Genomic DNA, 20333 nt, shown 5'->3' on the forward strand with positions numbered 1-20333 from the left:
AAAGGATATATGCACCTCTATGTTCATAGCAGCACAATTTACCACAGCTAAGATTTGGAAATAGTCTAAGTGCCCATCAGCAGATAAGTGGATTAAAAAACTATGGTACATCTACTAGTATACAATGGAATACTACTGTATGCTGCGGTAAAAAAGAAGGAATTTTTACCATTTGCAACAGCATGGATGAAACTGGAGAGCATTATGCTAAGTGAAATAAGCCAGTCAGAGAAATATAAATATCACATGATTTCACTCATTTGTGGAATATAATGAACAACATAAACTGATGAACAAAAATAGATCCATAAGTACAACCAATGGACACCAAACTCTGGGGAGGGAGGGTATGTATGGGAGGGGGGGGCATTGGTATATGTACAAAAATAATAATTTAATAAAAAAAATATATTATAAAAAAAAAACAGATCCAGAGACAGAGAAGCATTTATCAGACTATCAAACCTCAGAGGGAAGGTCAGGGAGGGCAGGGGTAAGGGGGAGAGATCAACCAAAAGACTTGTATGCATGCATATAAGCCTAACCAATGGATGCAGGCACCAGGGAGTGAGGGCATGAATGGGGGGGAGGAGAGTGGGCAGCGAGAGGTCAATGAGGGGCTAAGGACACATATGTAACACCTTAATCAATAAAAAAAAATTAAAAATAAAATAAAATGTCTGATACAAATAAAAGAGAGAAGCAGTTAGTTATGGCAGAGTAGAAATTCAAATTGGAATCTGCAATTAAGTAGTAAAGATATTCTGACAACAAAAAAATAACGTAGAAATGAGTTAATTGCCAGTGAAAAGGTTTTCAAATCACCTTTTATTTTATATCCTATAATTTCATAACAGCTGTTTAGGTATATAAACATGTATATACAATTTTCTAAACGTGAAAAGCAGTAGTTTATTATTTCTGCTGGCCTTTATATTACTCAAAATCTTACAAAACCTTTGTTATAAAAATCAATAAAATTGTTTAACACACTTAAAAAAATTTGGGGCGTGTGTACATAATTATTTTCAAGCTTGCTTTATAAAAAAAAGAGTGCAATTTCTACCCATGTGTTCATAGTGACTTTCCAAAGGGTGGGGGAAGAAGGGAGCATTGCCTTGTAATACGGCATTAATTAATACTGACTTCACCTGGGACACTCATGAAAGATCCTTTGTTAACTAACACGTAGTAAAAATATTTAAAAATCAAAACTCCATTTCTATGAATAAAACATAGAAAATAAGATTTTATATTCTTAGGCTAACTTGTGACCATAAAAACTGCATTCATTTTGCAGATATCACTGACACCCACATTATTTCTTAAAACATTTTACGATATTTGAAATTCAAATGGAAACCCACAGACTTCTCCTCCTCCCAATACATTCACTGAATGCAGACTTAAGTGAGCACATCTCATTTTGATTGTGCCTTTTACTTGTGTGCTTTAAAAATGACTACAGTATAGTACATTTGTGTTTTTAACTGATACCAAAATTAAGATGAGTGATCTATGCAAAATCAGCAGCCTGTACTTCTAGTAACAGTTGTCATATGAAAAAAAAAAAAAGAAGAAATAAAGCCCTGAGTCAGTATTTTTTGCAAAAGTAACGAAGAAGAGTGCTCTGACGTCATTTTATAACTTATAAAATAGTTAAGACTGTCCAGTATTCATTTGTGTTGTTTTCATTTTGATTGAAGAGGTAATGCTTTTGTTTAGTTAATCCAATTCAGGTTATTTCTTAATAATCAATTTCATTTAAATCCTCAGAATATCCTGATGACTGCTGAGTTATATCCTCCATTTCTGTCAGGAGATAAATAGACAATAATAGTTACTTCTATTTTTATTGTAGAAAAGTACAGAATTTGCATTCTTTTCATTTAAGACTGTTGCAAAATCCCCTTTCAATCAAGTTTATGTGATTTGGAAAAATACTGTTACCTGCACAGGGTCCTGCTTGAAATTTAACATCATCAATGGCGATATCACTTCTTATTGACATTCCCCGAATGGCCTCAAAAATTATCTGAAAAGTAATAAAGTTTAAATTTAGAAATAGAGTCATCCTGGTAAAATAAGGCCGATCAGGAACAGATCCAGGTTATATGGGCCTAGAAGCTTAGCCTGTTCTTAGGGCTCCCTTTAAGAAAGAGAATACAAAATCACAACTTCAAATTTAGGTACTAAAGAGAATACTTATTTCTAATGTAAAGAAATTCACAAATTACTGGAGCTGTGGAAATTCAGAGCCTTTTCTCCTGAGATTCCTTTACCTAATTTCCTAGAAATGCTCGCCTTGCAATGCTTCCTGGTGATGACCTGGCTTCCCTTCCCCTCCTAGAACATTCTACTCCTAGCACTCAGGACCTATGAGGGTGATGGGCCCAAAAGTGTAGGGTCTCCACAAATCTGCCTTAGATCCTGGTGCTAGGTGGAAGAATTTAATATGACTGATGAGACCCGTGTATGAACAGCAAAGCACAATCATTAAATTTATAAAAAAGCCAATGTCTCACTTATCGTGTTAAATACCATGACATCCAAGAAAGCCCAGGATGAAGAGGAAGCCAGTTTTATGACTTTAGATCCTAAGAAGAAAATAACTAACCCAATATTCAAGTTCTAGGGTAAATCAATTACATTGTAATCTCCAAGGCAGCCCCACTATGGTTAATAAACCACTGAGTACTAAGGGAGGCTATGGGTAATAAAAAGTATCCAGAAGACACAGTTTCTCTTTCATTTAATGAGCAAATGACTCCCCAGGGGACCAGTTTATAATTCAAAGTAAATCAAAGCATACAAAGTGGATAATTAATAAACATATGAGATGATCTTGAAATTAATGACTCAAAGAATGTGGCAAAATAACATTAATAGAAATTCTAAAGACACAACCCTAAATAAAGTTCCAAATCATTGTCAAGAAGAGTTTTAAAAATGTTTTAACAAATCTATATAGGACGGTGTATGAGTGTAGTTCATAAGCATTTTGATTTTCTGAAAAACAATAAGACCTGGTTTTTGACCATCAAGTCCACAATATAAAACACAATAGACAAATTGCTGGATGGAATTATATTCTTAACAGTCTGTGGTTGGGCTAAAACACTTGATTTCATAAAACTTCTTTGAATTTCCTTAATACTTGAGTAATAATTATTAAAAAAAAATATATATATATATATATATGTATATATATATATATATATATATTTTTTTTTTACAGAGAGGAAGGTAGAGGGATAGAGAGTTAGAAACATCGATGAGAGAGAAACATCGATCAACTGCCTCCTGCACACCCCCAAGTGGGGATGTGCCCACAACCAAGGTATATGGCCTTTACCAGAATCGAACCTGGGACTGTTCAGTCCACAGGCCAACGCTCTATCCACTGAGCCAAACTGGTTAGGGCACAGTAATAACTATTTTATAGCATTATGATTTTCCCCTTGTGTTATGGATATACATCCTATTAGTAAATAATTGTGGTTATTTAAGAATAAGATAAAAATATTATTTTTTTCTTTTAATTTAAGTATTATTTTTTAAGATGGCTACTAAGTCATTAGGACATAAATACTTATTAAATTGTTTGAACCCAACTACTTAATAAATGGAACTGTTAGGTCTTTCTTTTGGTCAAGGGACACCAGAAAACAATTAACTGAGACAAAGGGTACCATGAACAAGAAAATTTGGGCGCCTGGGCTTAGCTGAGTACCCCGGCACATAATGATTCCAAGGAAATGTTAGGCAGTCTAATAAATGTGAATGGTGGACATATTTCAGTGAGTTGAGAATCTGTCAAATACTCTCTTTCACTTGCAGCAAAATATAAGAAACCGGAGAGGAAAACACCCGAAAGCAGCTGAAGAAGGAAGGATACGCCAAAAACCCAGAGGAAGTAAAATCATTTTGTGTTTTTGACCAATAGCCAAGTCAGATTCTGCTTAGCACTTCAATAAATCCCTTAGGAAGGAGTATGTTTAAAATTTTGCTACTTGATAACACATCTTCTATAGGATAACCTGATTATTTGAATGTCATCAGAGGACACCCATATGTTTTCCCAATAGGATGAGTCTCAAGTCACAGTATTACAGCATTCTAAAAATCATCCCCACCAGCCTACCCTTACCGATGATGTACGCATTTACCAGGTCGGCAAGTGGTCAATAATATTTGTTAAAACGAGTGAGTTTGGCCTTGTCCTATAGGAGCTTGGTTTGGCTGCCTGATTGAGAATACCAGGTCAGTCGTGGTGATATAAATTAGAGATCAGAGAGGTTTAGAGGGAATGCTATTTCTAGAAACAATAATTCATCTTTTACTATTTTGGTACTTTAAAGTTTGTAAAACACTTTCACACGCATAATCTTATTGGACCCTCACTCTGACTCGGGTGGTGTCATCCTGGCAGGAATCATTGACCCATTTTGAAAATATATAAGCCGTCCCAGAGGGGATGAAATTTCTCCAAGGTCACCCCGTGCTGGTGACATCAGGGGAATGAGAGTAATCTGGAACTTCTATGGTGGGAGTGAGTGTAGAACAGTGGTTTAGAGATACAAACTTTGGAACCAGTCAGATCTGGGATCAAGTTCTCCCTCTGCCCCTTACAGCTGGACACCTGGTTTCCTCATCTGTGAGAAAGAGCTCTAAGATCAATGGGGAGAACTTATGTATGACTCTGAGTGCTGTAAGTGCCTGGCACACAGAAGATGGCCATTCTACTTGCACATGGGTGTGTGTGTCTGTGTGATTAGACACAAGGATGTTTTGAGGAAATTGGTTCAGTCTCCACACAGTCCTTTGGGAAACCTGAGGGAATCACTAACTCCAGAAGAAAACCCTTCAGGCAGATTCATAACTGTTTCATCCTAAGCCAAAGAGCATGGACTCTTCCAGATTGTAAGCTATAAATCTCTCAGGCCATTCTGTTCCCTTTGAACTTGAGCACCCCCAAGGTGCCAGCCCAGATGCCTCACTACTCCGTGCTCAAAAAACATTTCATAGAACCAGCCACCCACTTGCAAGTCTCATAGATGCAAGGCCTGGACTTAGATGCTGAGAAGTCATCCATTCCCCAGAACTCAACTAGGATTCCCTTACTCTTGTGCATCAGTATCACTTGGGAGTTTTAAAAAACATCAACACTCAGGCTCCTCCAGAGGGACAGAGATGCTCCATTGTGAGCATAAATCAGAGCCACCAGGAGGGTTTGTTAAAACACGCATTTCTGCCGAAACCAGTTCGGCTCAATGGATAGAGCGTCGGCCTGTGGACTGAAAGGTCCCGGGTTCGATTCTGGTCAAGGGCATGTACCTTGGTTGCAGGCACATCTCCAGTAGAGGTTGTGCAAGAGGCAGCTGATCGATGATTCTCTCTCATCAATGTTTCTAACTCTCTGTCCCTCTCTCTTCCTCTCTGTAAAAAATCAATAAAATATATTAAAAAAAAAAACCACACACACACACACACACACACACACACACACACACACACACACACATGTCTGGGCCCCATCCCCAGAGTTTCTGTCTGAGTGGAGCCTGAGAATGTGCATTTCAGGTGAGTTTCATTTTTAGGTGAATTTGCACTTCAGGTGTTGCTGCTAATCTCGGGACCACATTTTGAAAACATCAGAACAGGGTTTGGTGCCCTAAAAGCCTAACAAAATTAATCCATCACCTCTGAATGGTGATCAATTATATTAGCAAGTTCCTGAGTGATCCACTTTCCTTCTGTAAACATACATTAAGTCACTATCAAAATAATCCTTGGGGCAATCTATTCTTTACTAAACTTCTAGGCATTTTTATCCATGCTGAGGTAACGGGCCACCCCTGGAAAATGGCACATCTTCCCTCTGTTATTTGTCTTTAGCAATGCTGCACCTAGATGGCACTGCCACCTGACCACCTGAGCTTCTGCAAATTCCTCCCCATTTAGATCTGCAGAAAACTTATTGTGGTTGTAGGTGATATACAATGAAGTCCTTATGTTTGACACTTATTTGCACGAAGACTTAGGCTTAGACCAAGCAGCCTGTGGTCGCAGTTGAGAGGCACTGGTCCAGGAGGGCTATCAGCCGGAAGCAAGGATGAGGAGGAAGCAGGGCTTTCAGATGAAGGTCACAACTGAGAACCGCTCAGAGCAAGTTTAGGAGCAGTCTGTGGTCTGAAGGTTCGCTCCTCAAGAGCTTTCTGAACTTTGGTGCATGGGGGCAGGTGAAGTCAGTGGTGTCAGGGGGCCCCTGCTGATCTATCAATAGACTAAACTGGCTGCTCAACCTCATCCATTGGAACGGAAAAGGCTCATTCCCATCACTGCTCAGATTCCCTTAAAACCAGGATCCTCAGGACGAAGGTCTTCTGCAGCACACGAGGAGATTCAGGGAGAGACCCAGGACTTAGCATCAACACTCTCAGTTTCTTCCGCACCCAGGTGGACAGAGACTTAAAAATCTACTCTGAACCATATACTCTGGTAAATGTAGGCTTCCAAAACAAGCCCTTGTTTGTGAGTAAAGAGGAGTGAACGATGCAGCTGCAACAGCTCATGAGCTAATGGAATGTTTAGAAGAAGAAAGGGAAACTCTGTTTTATATTGATAGATTTGCAGGACTCATAGAATGTACTTGATGCGCATAATATACCAAGACAAAAATAGATAAACTTTCATCGTGGAGCTGCAAATATCACTCTAGGCACAAATACACAAAGCCTAATTTTCCATTCACTTGCTTAGATTTAACCAATAGAGACTAACTATGTTTACTCTTAAACAAGCACTGCCTTTATCTATGACCCTGAGAGAGAACAAAACATTCTCTCTGGTAGCAAGAAAGATAGGACATCAGAAGCTTACAGGAATGTTTTCCATTACTGGAGTCTTATCTCTCTTGGCATACCTGGTGCTGCCTCTCACAGCTGTATTCAATCAGCGCTCGGAGCCAGGAAATGCTCTGTTCGCCTCTTCTTCTCCATAAGAGGGACTCTTCACTGTCACCTTCTTTTTTCAAATAAACACTGAGCAGGCCGGTCCCCGCTCCATACATGTGGTAGAAAAAGGCCAAGCAGTGTTTCCCAGTGACTCCTCGCAGAGGCCCGGATGAGAGGTGTGCCTTTTGTCCATACACCATATGGGAGGCCTCGATATACATGTAGTAGCCTTGAGAGCAATGCAAAAGCAGCTATTGTTAAAAAGGACACAGGTTATATTCTCTTTCTCTTTGGAGTAGTGTTCCTGGAAACAAATTAGAGTAAATGAATGGCTTGACTATAGTGCTGATAAAGGATATCATCATTTTGGAGAATAAGTATAATCCAAGGAGAATAAACATGCTACAAAATTTAGTCCATTGAAATAAATTTTTTCATTTAATAATTTATACTTCAGTTTCATATCTGGGAGTTAGTTAATATACTAGTATCATACCACTGATACATTGATTAACGTATCAGAATTTGGTCTACTAAATTCACGGAAAATATTGTGAAGCTCCCAGGCATGGGTTTAGGGGAGAGAGCAGAGATTTTGCAGTCAGAGAGATATTGGGTTCAAGTCTTCTCTCTCATATTATCTCTGTGATCCTGGTCTAATGAAGTATGCTCTCTGAACCCATATTCATCATTTCTACAAACACAGATCTGAGCACTCCTATTGGCTATTAAAAGGGTGCGAGACCTGCCCAATTCACTCTTATAAGATTGTATGCACCGTGCAACACTTTCCCCCAGTACAGTTATCACATGGAACACTGGACCAGTAGAGCCCTGGGATGTGGCCTTCATTGCCACCAGTCATTCCCATGATCTGCTTTAAAATATTAGGAAAAATACTGTCCACGTTTCTGGAGTACTCACCAATCAGACCCTCATTACTAAAACCAATGGTCAATTTGCGGTCCTTGCCATTCTTATGCCACCAGTAACACTGCACAAAATAGGTCATGTCTGCCTCCTAGAAGTACTTTCTGACCTTGGCTTGCAGGACACTGTACTCTCCTGGCTTTACTCCCATTTCACTGGTCACTCCTTGCTAGTTAACCTTTCCTCTCTGATCTGTGACCCGGGGGTGCTCCAAGGCCCTGTTCTTGAACTTCTCTATTCTCACTCCTTTGACTGCATCTAGTTTTATGGCTTTAAATATTATATATGTTGTCATTTCTCAAATTTAAATTTCCAAGTTCTTTGCTGAGATCCAGACTTGTTTATTCAAACTGCCTGATTGGATATCTCCATGTATTATTGTCAAGTAGACATCCCAATTGAAACATGTGCAAAATTAAACTCCTAACAGCTTTTTACCTTAAAGCCCACTCCAGCCTTTCTAGTGGGCCAGACCCACACCTGGGCCTCCTCTCACACCAGGCTGTTAGAGTCCCTGTTGGCTCTGCCTTCAAAATATGCCTAGAATCCAGTCATTGCACGTCAGCAAGGAAAGACACTGTTATTGTTCTTTATGGTTTACTAACAAAAACTAGGCTAGATGTAAACAATGTACATATATACAATACATTATCCTATTAGAAGGGTACATTTGATTTAATTCCATGAAAAATAAGACCAAAGCATGAAATGACCATGGTTTATCATCTAACTATGTTAAAGATATCCCATTCTATTTCCCCCCCCCCTTTCTATTCTATCCATAAGTTAGTGACACATGGATTGAAATCCTATCTTAATGAATGTTTAACCTAAAAAACATTTTCTCCAAAAAGTAATTTTAAAGGAAATAATGCCTGGCTTTAGGAATCCTAAGTAAAGAATTTTGGCTAAAGATGAAACACTCAATGGGGGTGGGGAGGAGAAGGAAGATGTTATCACTGGGAAAATAGAAAGTAGGGACTCCTGGGGCCTGAAACAAAGTTTTTGTTTTGTTTTTTGTTTTGTTGTTGTTGTTGTTGTTGTTTTCCACAATGCAAAGAAAGCAATGGATCTATCAGGAGGAGAGATGACCCAAGAAATAGCTTTTGTCTTGTGATAACAATAAGAGTCCCAGCCACAACTGGTCTGATGTCTTGGAGGAGGGAGGAAAAGTCCTAATCACCTCTAGGATTATCCAATGGAATTCTTTCTTTCCTGAGTACCGTGCACTGACTACTTAGCCCCAAAGGCATGAAGCGTTACTTAGGTAATGTGTTCACCTCTGGGTCTAAGGTATGTATGTGGCTGAAGCCACAACCTAAGGTTTCCAGTTCCAGAGGTCTTTGTGTTTAGTGCCATGAAATATGAAAGGAATTTCCTAAGCTGTTTGATCTGTGTAACTGGGCTGCTTTTGGGGGAGGGGGACCATGCAGGGGAAAGTAAGTACAACTGCCTTTCCCGGGCATTGACACCAGCCTACTTTTCTTGAGTAATAGTGGTCTTTCCAAAAACCCTTCAGGGTTTTTATTTTAAACCTATATGCATATTTCACAAGGCAATACTGATTTAGACCATTCTGGACCAACATCTATTTCTACAAACAATTGTAACCTATTTGTCAGCTGACCAGCATTTGCCTCTCTGATACACAAACCAATTATTTCTCTGACTCCGAATCTGTTTTTCTTTTTGTTTTGCATGTGACACTTCCTTTCCCCAGAAAAGATCAGAGCTTCCCAGACAGCCAGGCTGCCTCACATGTGCTTGGAAGGCAGAGAAAAGCACCGTGTGTTGACAAGCTTTGCCACATTACTACTCCAAATGCTGTCCATCTCAGCAAACAAAAGCTCTGGGTGGAAGCCAGAGAGCTCCAGCGTGGAAACCTCAGACCAGCTCACGTGTTCCTGCATGTGAGGGACTCCAGTCTGTGGAAGGGATTATTAACTGGGGAAAACAAATCACTTTCTTTCTGTGGCTCATTGTTTAACATCCAGAAGGGGTTCCAATGGGTCAATTGGGAGATCAGGGCCCCATATGTTCTTTGCACAGCAATTGTGATGGGGAGACACACACCACATTCATAATCGGGAACAGCTATGCAGCTGCTCCTCCCGCCTCGCAGCCCCTGCTCCAGGGCTGGGAGGGAGCCTGGCGGCCTGTGCGAGGCCATGTGGAATGAACAGCTCGCTGCACTCACTGAGCTGGAAGAGGATTCTAAACAACCCGGGGAAAAGAGACATCTTTGAGAAGAACAACTGCTAGATGTGTCTCTAAATTTGCTTTTTATCATCCCATTTATTTATTTTAAATATTTTTATTGACTTCAGAGAGGAAGAGGGATAGAGAGATAGAAACATCAGTGATGAGAGAGAATCATTGATTGGCTGCCTCCTGCATGCCCCACACTGGGGATCAAGCCTGAAATCTGGGCGTGTGCCCCGACTGGGAATTGAACCGTGATCTCCTGGTTTATAGGTAGACACTCAACTCTGAGCCACACTGCTGGGCTTAACTGACCTTTTAAGTGATTTTTAAAGCTTATCATAAATGAGAAGTTATTGTTTATGGGGCAAAGTTTCAGTTTGGGAAAATGAAAAAGTCTGCAGGTGTAGTGGTGATGCTTGTACAACTATGTGCATGGATTTAATGCTACTAAACTATTTTACACTTAAAGATAATTAAAATAATTGATTTTATATTATGCATATTTTATTATAATTTTTAAGAAAGCTTGTCATAAAAGCCTTCCTGTGTAAGTAGAATATTACATTATCAGAAACTAGTGAGATAATCACTGAAAGATTGAAGAAAATTGGAGATTTTGATAATCTGAAACTGATCAAATGGTTACAGAATAATTGGGGAGCATCATTACAGATTTACCAAAATTCTTATAGGACAAGGCCTTGAATTAGATTGTTAAAATTTCTGCTATATAACATCTACATAATAAAGGTCTTAACCACTGTTACTACCAAAGGCTCCACCAGAACAGAAGTCAGTGCTAGGTTGCTATGGCGACCCAGTACTGACTGGGGCTGCTACCAGCTCCCCAGCACAGCACCGACTGCCTAGGGGGCTGCAGATCAGGCCCAGAGAGAGGCATGCAGAGAGAGAGGCAGGGTCTGATCTGTAGCCTCTGTGACAGCTCTTGATCAGAATTTGCCTCTCTTTCTCTCCCAGCCTGGCCAACAGCTGCACCTCCATTTCTCTCCAGGCCTCCGCCTGGGCCGCTGATCAGCATCACCTTTTTAATCAGGCCCCATTGATAGGCCCAGAGATGCTGACTGGCATAGAAACTGACCAATCAGAACCAAATCTGGGTCAACTGTGAGGAGCCAATGGTTGCTAGGAGGTGGCACTTTTGATGTTGACTGGCATAGAAACTGACCAATCAGAACCAAATTGGCCAGCAGAGGAGGGGCAGTTGGGGGTGATCAGGCCAGTAGGGGAGAGCAGTTAGGGGCAGGATCAAGCCAGCAGGGGAGGGTAGTTGAAGGCAACCAGGCTGGCAGGGAAGGGAAATTGGGGGCAGTTCAGGCCAGCAAGGGAGAGCAGTTAGGGGTGATCAGGCAGGCAGAGGCAGTTGGGGGCTAGATCAGGCTGGCAGGGAAGGACAGTTAGGGGTGATCAGGAGGCAGGCAGAAGCAGGGGCGATCATGCAGGCAAGCAGAGGCAGTTGGGGGGATCAGGCAGGCAGGCAGAGGGGTTAGGGGCAATCAAGCAGGCAGGCAGGTCAGTGGTTAGGAGCCAGTGGTCCCAGATTGTGAGAGGGGTATCCAATTGGAGTGGGTGCAGGCTGGGCTTAACCCCCCCACCCCACCCATGCATGAATTTCATGCACTGGGCCTCTAGTAGTAATTATAATTCTGGTTTTCCTTTGTCTGACAGCATAATTTTATAAGTAAATGTTATTTGGCATTTAATACAACCTTGTTATTTCTATCACACAAGAAGGGAGTGTCCATAGAAATGACTTCTACCTTTACTTAGTAGTTTGTTGGAAGAGAATTTAATTGCCAGAAATACAGGAGATGTATTGAAGCACTAAACAGTGCCAGAAAAGAAATGGATGGTGTCTTTTCCTCAGGAAATTGTCAAGAGAATGATGAATAGCTGTTTTTCTAGGATGTAGTTGAGGGGAGGAGAAAGCAGGACTTCACTTTTAATCTATTTACTGGTGAACTCAGTGAGCTAGGAAATGTTACATAGAAGTCATTTTCTTACTAAACTGCATAGTTATTTGTTGAGTTATGTATTATATTATCTCTTGGTTAGAAAATTTCTGTAAATTCCAGGACAACTAAAGCAATTGTTTAAAAAAAAAATTCTGACAGCCTGCTATCAAATAATTGTTAATAAAATTGCAATAGCCAATAAAAATCTGGAAAATTTGTTAAAACTGGTCTTTACGTCTGGTAAAAAAAAAAAAAAAAAAAAAAAAAAAAAAAAATAGCAACTGTTTCAGAAAACGTACTGATTCTGCCAGGAGAGAGCCACTCAAGTAGATGGTGACAGGAAATGGAGAGATAAATCTCGCGGAGCCCATCCCATCTCCATACAAGTCAAGATCCATCTGTCACAAATGCCTTTATTCTTTTATTAAAGAAGGAGCCAAATGATGGGGCTAGAATTTTCATTTTATTTGGTTTCTGTCGATCTACTAGAATGACTTGTCCTACGCGATGACTTACTTAAGCAATGGAAATGTTTTCCAAAGTTTAGTCATACAAATACCATCTTAAAGATATTATTTTTGGCTGTCCTCCTACTACCTACACTATCATTTATCTCATATAATTTTCTTGAAATAGACTTCATTTTTATTACTTAAATACATGTATTCAAATAGGAAACTCATGAGCATGAAAACAGAAAATAAGTTATAAATCATGAAATGGTTTTGATGTAATGATTATATGTTTTTCTTTTTAAAAATCTCTCTTGATTGATTGACTTTGAGAGGGAGAGGTAGAAATTTGTTGTTCTACTTATTTTTGTATATATTGGTTGATTCTTTTTTTGTGCCCTGATTAGGGATCAAATCCATAACTTTGGCATGTCGAGAAAACACTCTAACCAACTAAGCTACCCAGCCAGGGCTTCTATATATTTCTCTTGTACATGGGTATTACTATCAAATAAAAATAATGTTTATTCACCTACCACTTGAGTTACCTACTGGTAGTTTGGAACACATTAGTTTAAGGTCTACCAAACTACGAAGCCATCTTACTTGTAGTCATAGACTGTAGTTTTTTACTTATAAAAACACAAATGACACAGAACAATGAGTCCAAGAAAGTATCCCAGGGATGAACATGCTAGTTTATAAAAGACTTCCAGTTATAAAAATAGTATTTAATGGAGCTTTTATAGTATCAAGCCTCTTCACAAATATAATCTCAGTTAATCATGAGCAACCCTAGGAGATTAGCAGGACACCCATTGTAATCTTTATTTTACATATGAGGAAACCAAAGCGCAGAAAAGATATGTGAACAAACCCAGGTTGTGCAGGCAAAGCCAGCTCCCTCTTCATGCGTGGTCTTTACACTGGATGACATCAGGCTACACCTTATATTTGGAAAGCTTTATTGCACCTCCAGTTAGTGAGTAGGAAACTATAGCTCTCTTGGAGTTGCTACACATGAGCTTCTGTTGATTAGACACACAGTAAACTGTCATATCTAAATGGTGGCTTTTCTGAGTTTCTCCTTTTATTTAAAGGGCCCATATTTACTGACCATCTAATGCACTTGTCTGTAAAACAGCTTTGAAATCCTCTCCTCTTTTTATTTTCTTCTTGTGTACGTTTTCCAAGTATAAATTCATAGGCTTTAGGGATGGAGAGTGAAAAGGTAAAATGCAGTCTACAATTATAGGTAATGGCCAAGTTAGAATTCTATTCTCAGCAAAAATATCTTTCAAATGTAGAGAAAAAAAATAAAGATATTCCAAGACAAACAAAAACTGAGAGAATTCATCATTAGCAAATTTGCACCAACCCCTTCCCCCTGCCCCTGCCCAGAATCAACACTAAAACAAAAACTAGATGCAGAAGAAAATTCTTTTGGCAGAAGAAAAACATTTTCTACAAAAGAAAATAATTCAAGAGAGAAACATGAAAATGCAGAAAGGAATAAAGACTAATGTAATGGGGGAAATATGTGAATAAATATAAAAAAATACCAACCCAATAATATTTTCTGGGATTTAAAATATATAGAAATAAAATACAAGACAAATAGTATAGAAACTGTTAAAAAAAAATAAGACTAGTAAAATACTGTATAAAATAAACATGCGAATAGAGGAGAGATTAGAATACTAAGAAAATAAATATAAGTCCAAATGTTTCTGTAATTACATTAAATGTTTAGGATCTAAATATTGCAATTAAAACACAAGATTATGGGACTGGATACAGTATAAAATTTAACTATTGCCACATACAAGAGCCATACTAAAATAAGTTTACAGAACATTTGAAAGTTAGAGGATAGAGAAAGAAACATAAACACTTAGTAACACAGAGTTGGTGAAGCAATGCTAATATCAGACAATGTAGACTTTAAAATAAGAAGCATGACAGAGATAAGGGGACATTTCATATTAATAAAATGGCTCATTCACCAGAATGTATAAGGATTATAAACTTGCATGTGCCTAACACATAGGTCCCAAAGTGTAGGCATGCATGAATTCATGGAACTAAAAGGAGAAACAAATGAATCCACAGTCATTGTGGGGAAACTAATATACCTCTGAACTGAACAAGATAAAAAAAAATCAGTAAAAATTAAGAGTTAGATACAATCAACATGTATATAGATAGACCACTCCATCCAACAACAATCAAGCATACATGATTTTCTAATATACATGAAACATTTACCTAAATTGACTATACGCTGGGTAGCAAAGTATCTCAACCAACTGCAAAGGATCTGAATCATGAAGGGAAGATGGACTTTCCATCTTTGTTTTAGCAGCTAGAAAGGGTGGAATCAAACACACAAGTCTCCTCCCCCATCTGCCAGTACATTTTCTAACCAACTTCAGTCCTGGCTCCAGCTGAGATCACCATTTTTTAAAGAAAACTTTTGTCATTCCCCCTTTTAACCTACCTCTGATCAAATCACCTTCATATGCATATCTTTGTAAGTCCATTTCTCTCCTCTTCGCAGCAAGATCCATAAGCCATGTAATACATGGAATGAGCAGTTTTATTTTATTATTTTTTTAAAAATTTTATTGATTTTTTTACAGAGAGGAAGAGAGAGGGATAGAGAGTCAGAAACATCGATGAGAGAGAATCAGCTGCCTCTTGTACACCTCCTACTGGGGATGTGCCCCCAACCAAGGTACAGTACATGCCCTTGATTGTAATAGAACCTGGGACCTTTCAGTCCACAGGCCGAAGCTCTATCCACTGAGCCAAACCAGTTTTGGCAGAAAAGAGCAATTTTAAATGCACATGCTGAATTATCCATCCCCAGTGTGCTGAATTATGTTTGTAGCACATTCTAGATACAAGACGTAAATTTGCACATCACAACGCAGTGACTCCCCTAGAATGCCATCCTAGGTTTCCTTAGGGAGCAGCACCCTGTGGTGTAACTCACCTACCCCAGTAGTGTGGTCTCCCTTTGGTCCCGTGTAGGAGGTGGGCGTTTCTCCCCTCCTCCGGTGCCAGCTGCTCCGGTTCCTCCTCTCCTGAGTAAATGCACATTCATCTTGTTCAAAGGTACATTCTCCAGGCGCAGAAGGAAGCTTCTCTGCAAGAAAACAGCAGGAGGCACTTTCAGTGAATATGCAGGCCCTGGCTCTCCCACAGGCTAGCCCACTCCGCAGGCTTGAGTGTCGCCTGGCCATATGCCATGCTGATGAGGAGGGAGCCCCCTCCCCCCACCCCGGCAGCCCACCACCTGTTGCCTCCGGTTAGAGCCTGAACTCCACCATGGGCCCTGCCATCAGAGGCAGAGAACAATAGAAATGCCTATTCAAAATGATTGGGCTACTTTGAGAAAGAAACTTTAACTGAATTGTGAATTTATTCATGTGAATAAGTTTACAAAGCTCCGAACATTGGAGGTATATTGCCTTTATGGAAATGTGGAAGATAATAAAATGCATAATGCAGGAGCTATCTTCAAAATCCAGGATGAGTGAAGGGAGTCTTCGGGACAATTCTGAGTTGCTTTGGAGGAGAGGAAGAATTTGAGAGAACTAAATGTGTTTCTAGGCTCTAGAATCTAGAGGCATCGCTTAATTTGTGTGGAAAAGGTTACTCCAATTTCTGTGTGCATCACCATTGATACCTGTAATGTGGGGGTGTTAATTATCCACCTCATGGGTTATGAGGATTAAATAAAGTGATGTATATAAAGTTTTTAGAAAATGGGGTTCTCAATGCATATTAGCTAGATGAATATTTAATTTTGGTGTTTTGCTACTTGAAGCCTTATTTTCTACTTCTAAAAACAAATTTTATTTCTTCAGATGCTATCTTCAATAATTTTAATAATTATCCTTAGTAGGATGGTTCCACCTCCCAACTTACTGGGGACTTCCTCTACATTCAGATTCTTAGCACATTTCTCTAGTAAATAGGCTGTATTTCACATCTCTTGCATGATAACTATTTTACTTTATTTTGCATATGAGATAAGCTAATGAAGCTTCATTCCCTTCTCTGCAGCATATGTGTGGAGATTTTTATCTTGTTCTTCTTTGCCTTGTCTTTGCAATGCCTTGCCAAATCAAGGGACTAAAAACAAATAGTCTTTTAATTAAATAAACATGGAGATTATTCTACAGTGCCAGATTGCTACCATCTTTTGCCAGATTGTTAAAGAAATGAATACCCCATGATTTAGGATGCATGGTAATTAGTAGATACAGACCAATGATCTGGGTTGAAGCATCCATCCTTTTTCTCATTACACATAATGCTCAACACATAGCTGCCATCTTTATTTTGTCACTATCATCAAGGCTTGGCCCATTGTTCTGCTGTCATTTAATTTGCTTTGAAAATATTTATGACATTATCATTTTAAAATAACAGACTGGAACAAAGGTAGGTTTACAGCTGTGAGTACATGAAACACAGAGTTTATTCTTGTATTACTGTTTATTATTTATTGTTCTAGAGGCCCATTGCACAATATTCATGCAAGAATAGGCCCCTGGCTTCACTCCCAGCCGCCCGGGAGCCAGCAAGTTTCTGCTCCCACCCCAGCTGCCCGGGAGCCGGCACATCCCCACTCCTGGGCAGCCCAAAGCCAGCAAGTCTCTGATCCCACCAGGAACCGGCACGTCCCCGCTCCCCAGCTGCCCGGGAGCCAGCCAGTCCCCGCTCCTGAGCTGCCCAGAGCCTCCTCGGTACTGTCTGAAGCACCATTCCAGTAGCTCCCTCTGCTGTCCCTCATAGTAGGCTTCACACCGCTCCTGCCTGCATATGCAAATTAACCTCCATCTGGTTGGGTTAATTTGCATACTTACTTTGATTGGTTGTAGACATAGTGAAGGTACGGTCAATTAACATTTTTCTCTTTTATTAGTGTAGATTATTCTCCATACAAACAACTGTAGACCCACTTTACCCCAACCTTGTATATGTTTAGTATCTTACCTGGAAATAGGATAAGGGATACACTATGGTGGTGTGAGTAATGGTGAACCATTTACATATGACATTGGAATTACTTCTATTATTTTTTAAAAGTAGAGTGAAGCTCGTAATGTTATATTGTGTATAATGCTAAATTATTTTGTGCTCGTAAAACATTTAGCTCTTAAAAAATTTCATCCATATTGTTTGAAAATCTGCATTTCTTTCTTTTTAAAAAAATATATTTTATTGATTTTCTTACAGAGAGGAAGAGAGAGGGATAGAGAGTTAGAAACATCGATGAGAGAGAATCATCAATCAGCTGCCTCTTGTACCCCCCCACCCCCACTGGAGATGTGCCCGCAGCCAAGGTACATGCCCTTGACTGGAATCGAACCCGAGACCTTTCAGTCTGCAGGATGACGCTCTATCCACTGAGCCAAACCGGTTTCGGCAAAAATCTGCATTTCTGTATGACAATGATAATACAAATACCAATAGTAACTATAATAGGAGGTATTTGTTTTAAAAGCACGCATTGCTTTGTACCAGTTCCCATGTTAGAGAATTTTGAGGCATTATCCTCACTATTCAGGTAGGTATTACTACCTCTCTTACAGATGAGAATATGAGGGACAAAGTCTCACATTGCATTTGAGTCTTCATTTCTAAATCCCACCGCTCTGTAGAAAGGCACTTCTGGAAAGCAAAGGATGGACTAGCACAGATTAAATGTATGTTGTATGTTCTTAGAGAAATAAGAAATGCCTTGTATAGGCCAGGGAGACAGAGAGAGCTGAAGAGATGGCCATCTTACCTGGAGACCGGCAGCTTCCCAATTCTATTGTAATGTCATCCAGGGCTACAAGTCCACAGTCCCAAAAACTTTTGCATAAGCTCATGAAAACCACCTGCAATTTATAAAAATAAGACTGTGACGTCTGTTAACTAAAAATGAGAAACTCTTAGCACAGGTGCACAAAAAACAAGCAGCAGACACCTCTTCACTGTACATATGAGCAACAGACCACAGTGGTACGAGTAATGGCGAACCATTTATGTATGACATTGGAATTACTTCTATTATGTTTTAAAGCAGAGCGGAGCTCATAATGTTATATTGTGTATAATGCTAAATTAGTTTGTGTTCTTAAGAATTGATAAGGGGAAAGTAAGAGATTAACTGTGTGGCAAAGGAAAAACCATCAAGTTTTAAATACTATCCTCAGATAACCTGGAAAGTGCATGCAGAGTTGATGGTATTCCAATAATTTTTACAAACATTTCCAGTACAAACACTATTGATTTTTGGAAAATGACTTTCTGGCACTGTGCTTCATTCATATTGTGAACAAAGTCCCAGTGATTTATAATCTGGGGACTTATGTTCCATTCCCCCCTTCCCCCCCAAAAAAGATCTATGTCCCTGGGATGTTTCACTAATAAAAGCCTTAAATGCAGTTATTTTATCAGACCAAACATTTTTTTACTGTTGCATGTGAAGGAAAAAAAATCTATACCATAAATTATTAATTTCATTCTGCAAGAGAGAGAAATCTTAGATTTGTTTCCATAAGGCCAATTTTAAAGTCTACTTTTCATATATAGGATGAGCAAAGAGCACTTTTCAAGTCATTTAGATTTCCACTGTACTGTACTTCATGGTTTACAAAGCTGCTTTGCATGCATAATCTAATGTTTAATTAGCACAAGTTCATTCAATCCACATTCAATCTATCAAACACAAATTTTAACTCAAAGACAAAGGGAGATATAACAGAAGCTGAAATCAAAATTATAAATAATGAGAACATTTGATTTTTTGGCTTATAATACTCAGTGTGTTATATATTAAATTTTTCTGTGTTATCAGTAGGATCCCTTTGTTGTTTGATGATCATTGCCATCAGAATATATAATTTATTTAAAAAGAAATTTTTTAAAAGCCACATGACAATTTTCCAGTATGCAAAATATAAAATGTCTTCAGCCAAGATCTTCAGCATAATTAAGATGTGTCCAAGTTTACTTGGATTATATTTATATTGCTTTAAATGATAAAAAAAAATTTAGTTTGGAGATGGGACACTATAAATAAGTAAATTTACAGGGAAGAACATAAAAACAAATTTTTAACCTTGTTAATTTTCTCATCTTTAGAGATTCTAGAGAGTCTGCAAATTATCTGAACATGTGAATTATTTTATTTGCCAGATTTATGCCTGGGAACTTATTAGCAAAGCAAAGATCTGTGCCATCAACCCTGAGTGTAGTTATGTTGTATTAGGAGATTTTTTTTTTGTTATATGGGAAGGAATACTAATCATCTCATAATTTATCCAATTACTATACGGCAGAGAGAAAAGTCTTGGCTTTCTACCCTTGTAGAAGCTTTACAAGAATAGTGAAATTTCACAAGAACAGTGAAAAGTACTTTTGTAGATTGAATCTGTGGGAGGGAAATGATTCATCATTACCTTATTAAGAGTCAAACATTTAGCGGCTAAATGCATTCTAAAGTGAAGAAATATTGTTTCATATGTTTACTACAGCTTTATTTTATAATGACCATAAAACCAAAAAAAATTAAAAAAAATGAAACAATCCAAACATTTTAAAAATAGAGGAAACAAAATGTGATCCACAATCTAAGAAACAAGTAGCTGTTAGCTTTGATAGTTTGTAAATATTATTTAGTAACACAGAACTATATTCCTTTCATAATGTTAAGTAGAAAAAGCTGGTTACAGGAAATAAAGACAAAATATCTAGTTCATATAAAAATACACAGAAATCAACCTTGAAAACTGACCAAATTCATAACAATT

At 38.7% G+C, this 20333-nt stretch overlaps 1 protein-coding gene across 2 annotated transcripts in view; it reads right to left on the reverse strand.

Moving 5' to 3' along the window:
* Nucleotides 1-809: 809 nt before the first annotated feature.
* Nucleotides 810-20333, reverse strand: part of MAMDC2 (MAM domain containing 2) — a 127715-nt gene continuing 108191 nt past the window's right edge. The window contains exons 10-14 of one of the 2 annotated variants that reach the window (XM_036433840.2): nt 18323-18416; nt 15515-15667; nt 6926-7185; nt 1951-2035; nt 810-1812 (exon numbers count right to left, since the gene is read on the reverse strand). In XM_036433840.2, the coding sequence (XP_036289733.1) occupies nt 1748-1812; nt 1951-2035; nt 6926-7185; nt 15515-15667; nt 18323-18416 (657 nt within the window). In that variant the 3' untranslated portion in view covers nt 810-1747. Of the gene's footprint in view, nt 1813-1950; nt 2036-6925; nt 7186-15514; nt 15668-18322; nt 18417-20333 lie in introns of those variants that run through there. The other variant, XR_004987174.2, reaches the window with a different exon arrangement.

This window comes from Pipistrellus kuhlii, unplaced genomic scaffold, assembly GCF_014108245.1.
Source record: "Pipistrellus kuhlii isolate mPipKuh1 unplaced genomic scaffold, mPipKuh1.p scaffold_m20_p_12, whole genome shotgun sequence".
Classification (NCBI taxonomy): domain Eukaryota; kingdom Metazoa; phylum Chordata; class Mammalia; order Chiroptera; family Vespertilionidae; genus Pipistrellus; species Pipistrellus kuhlii.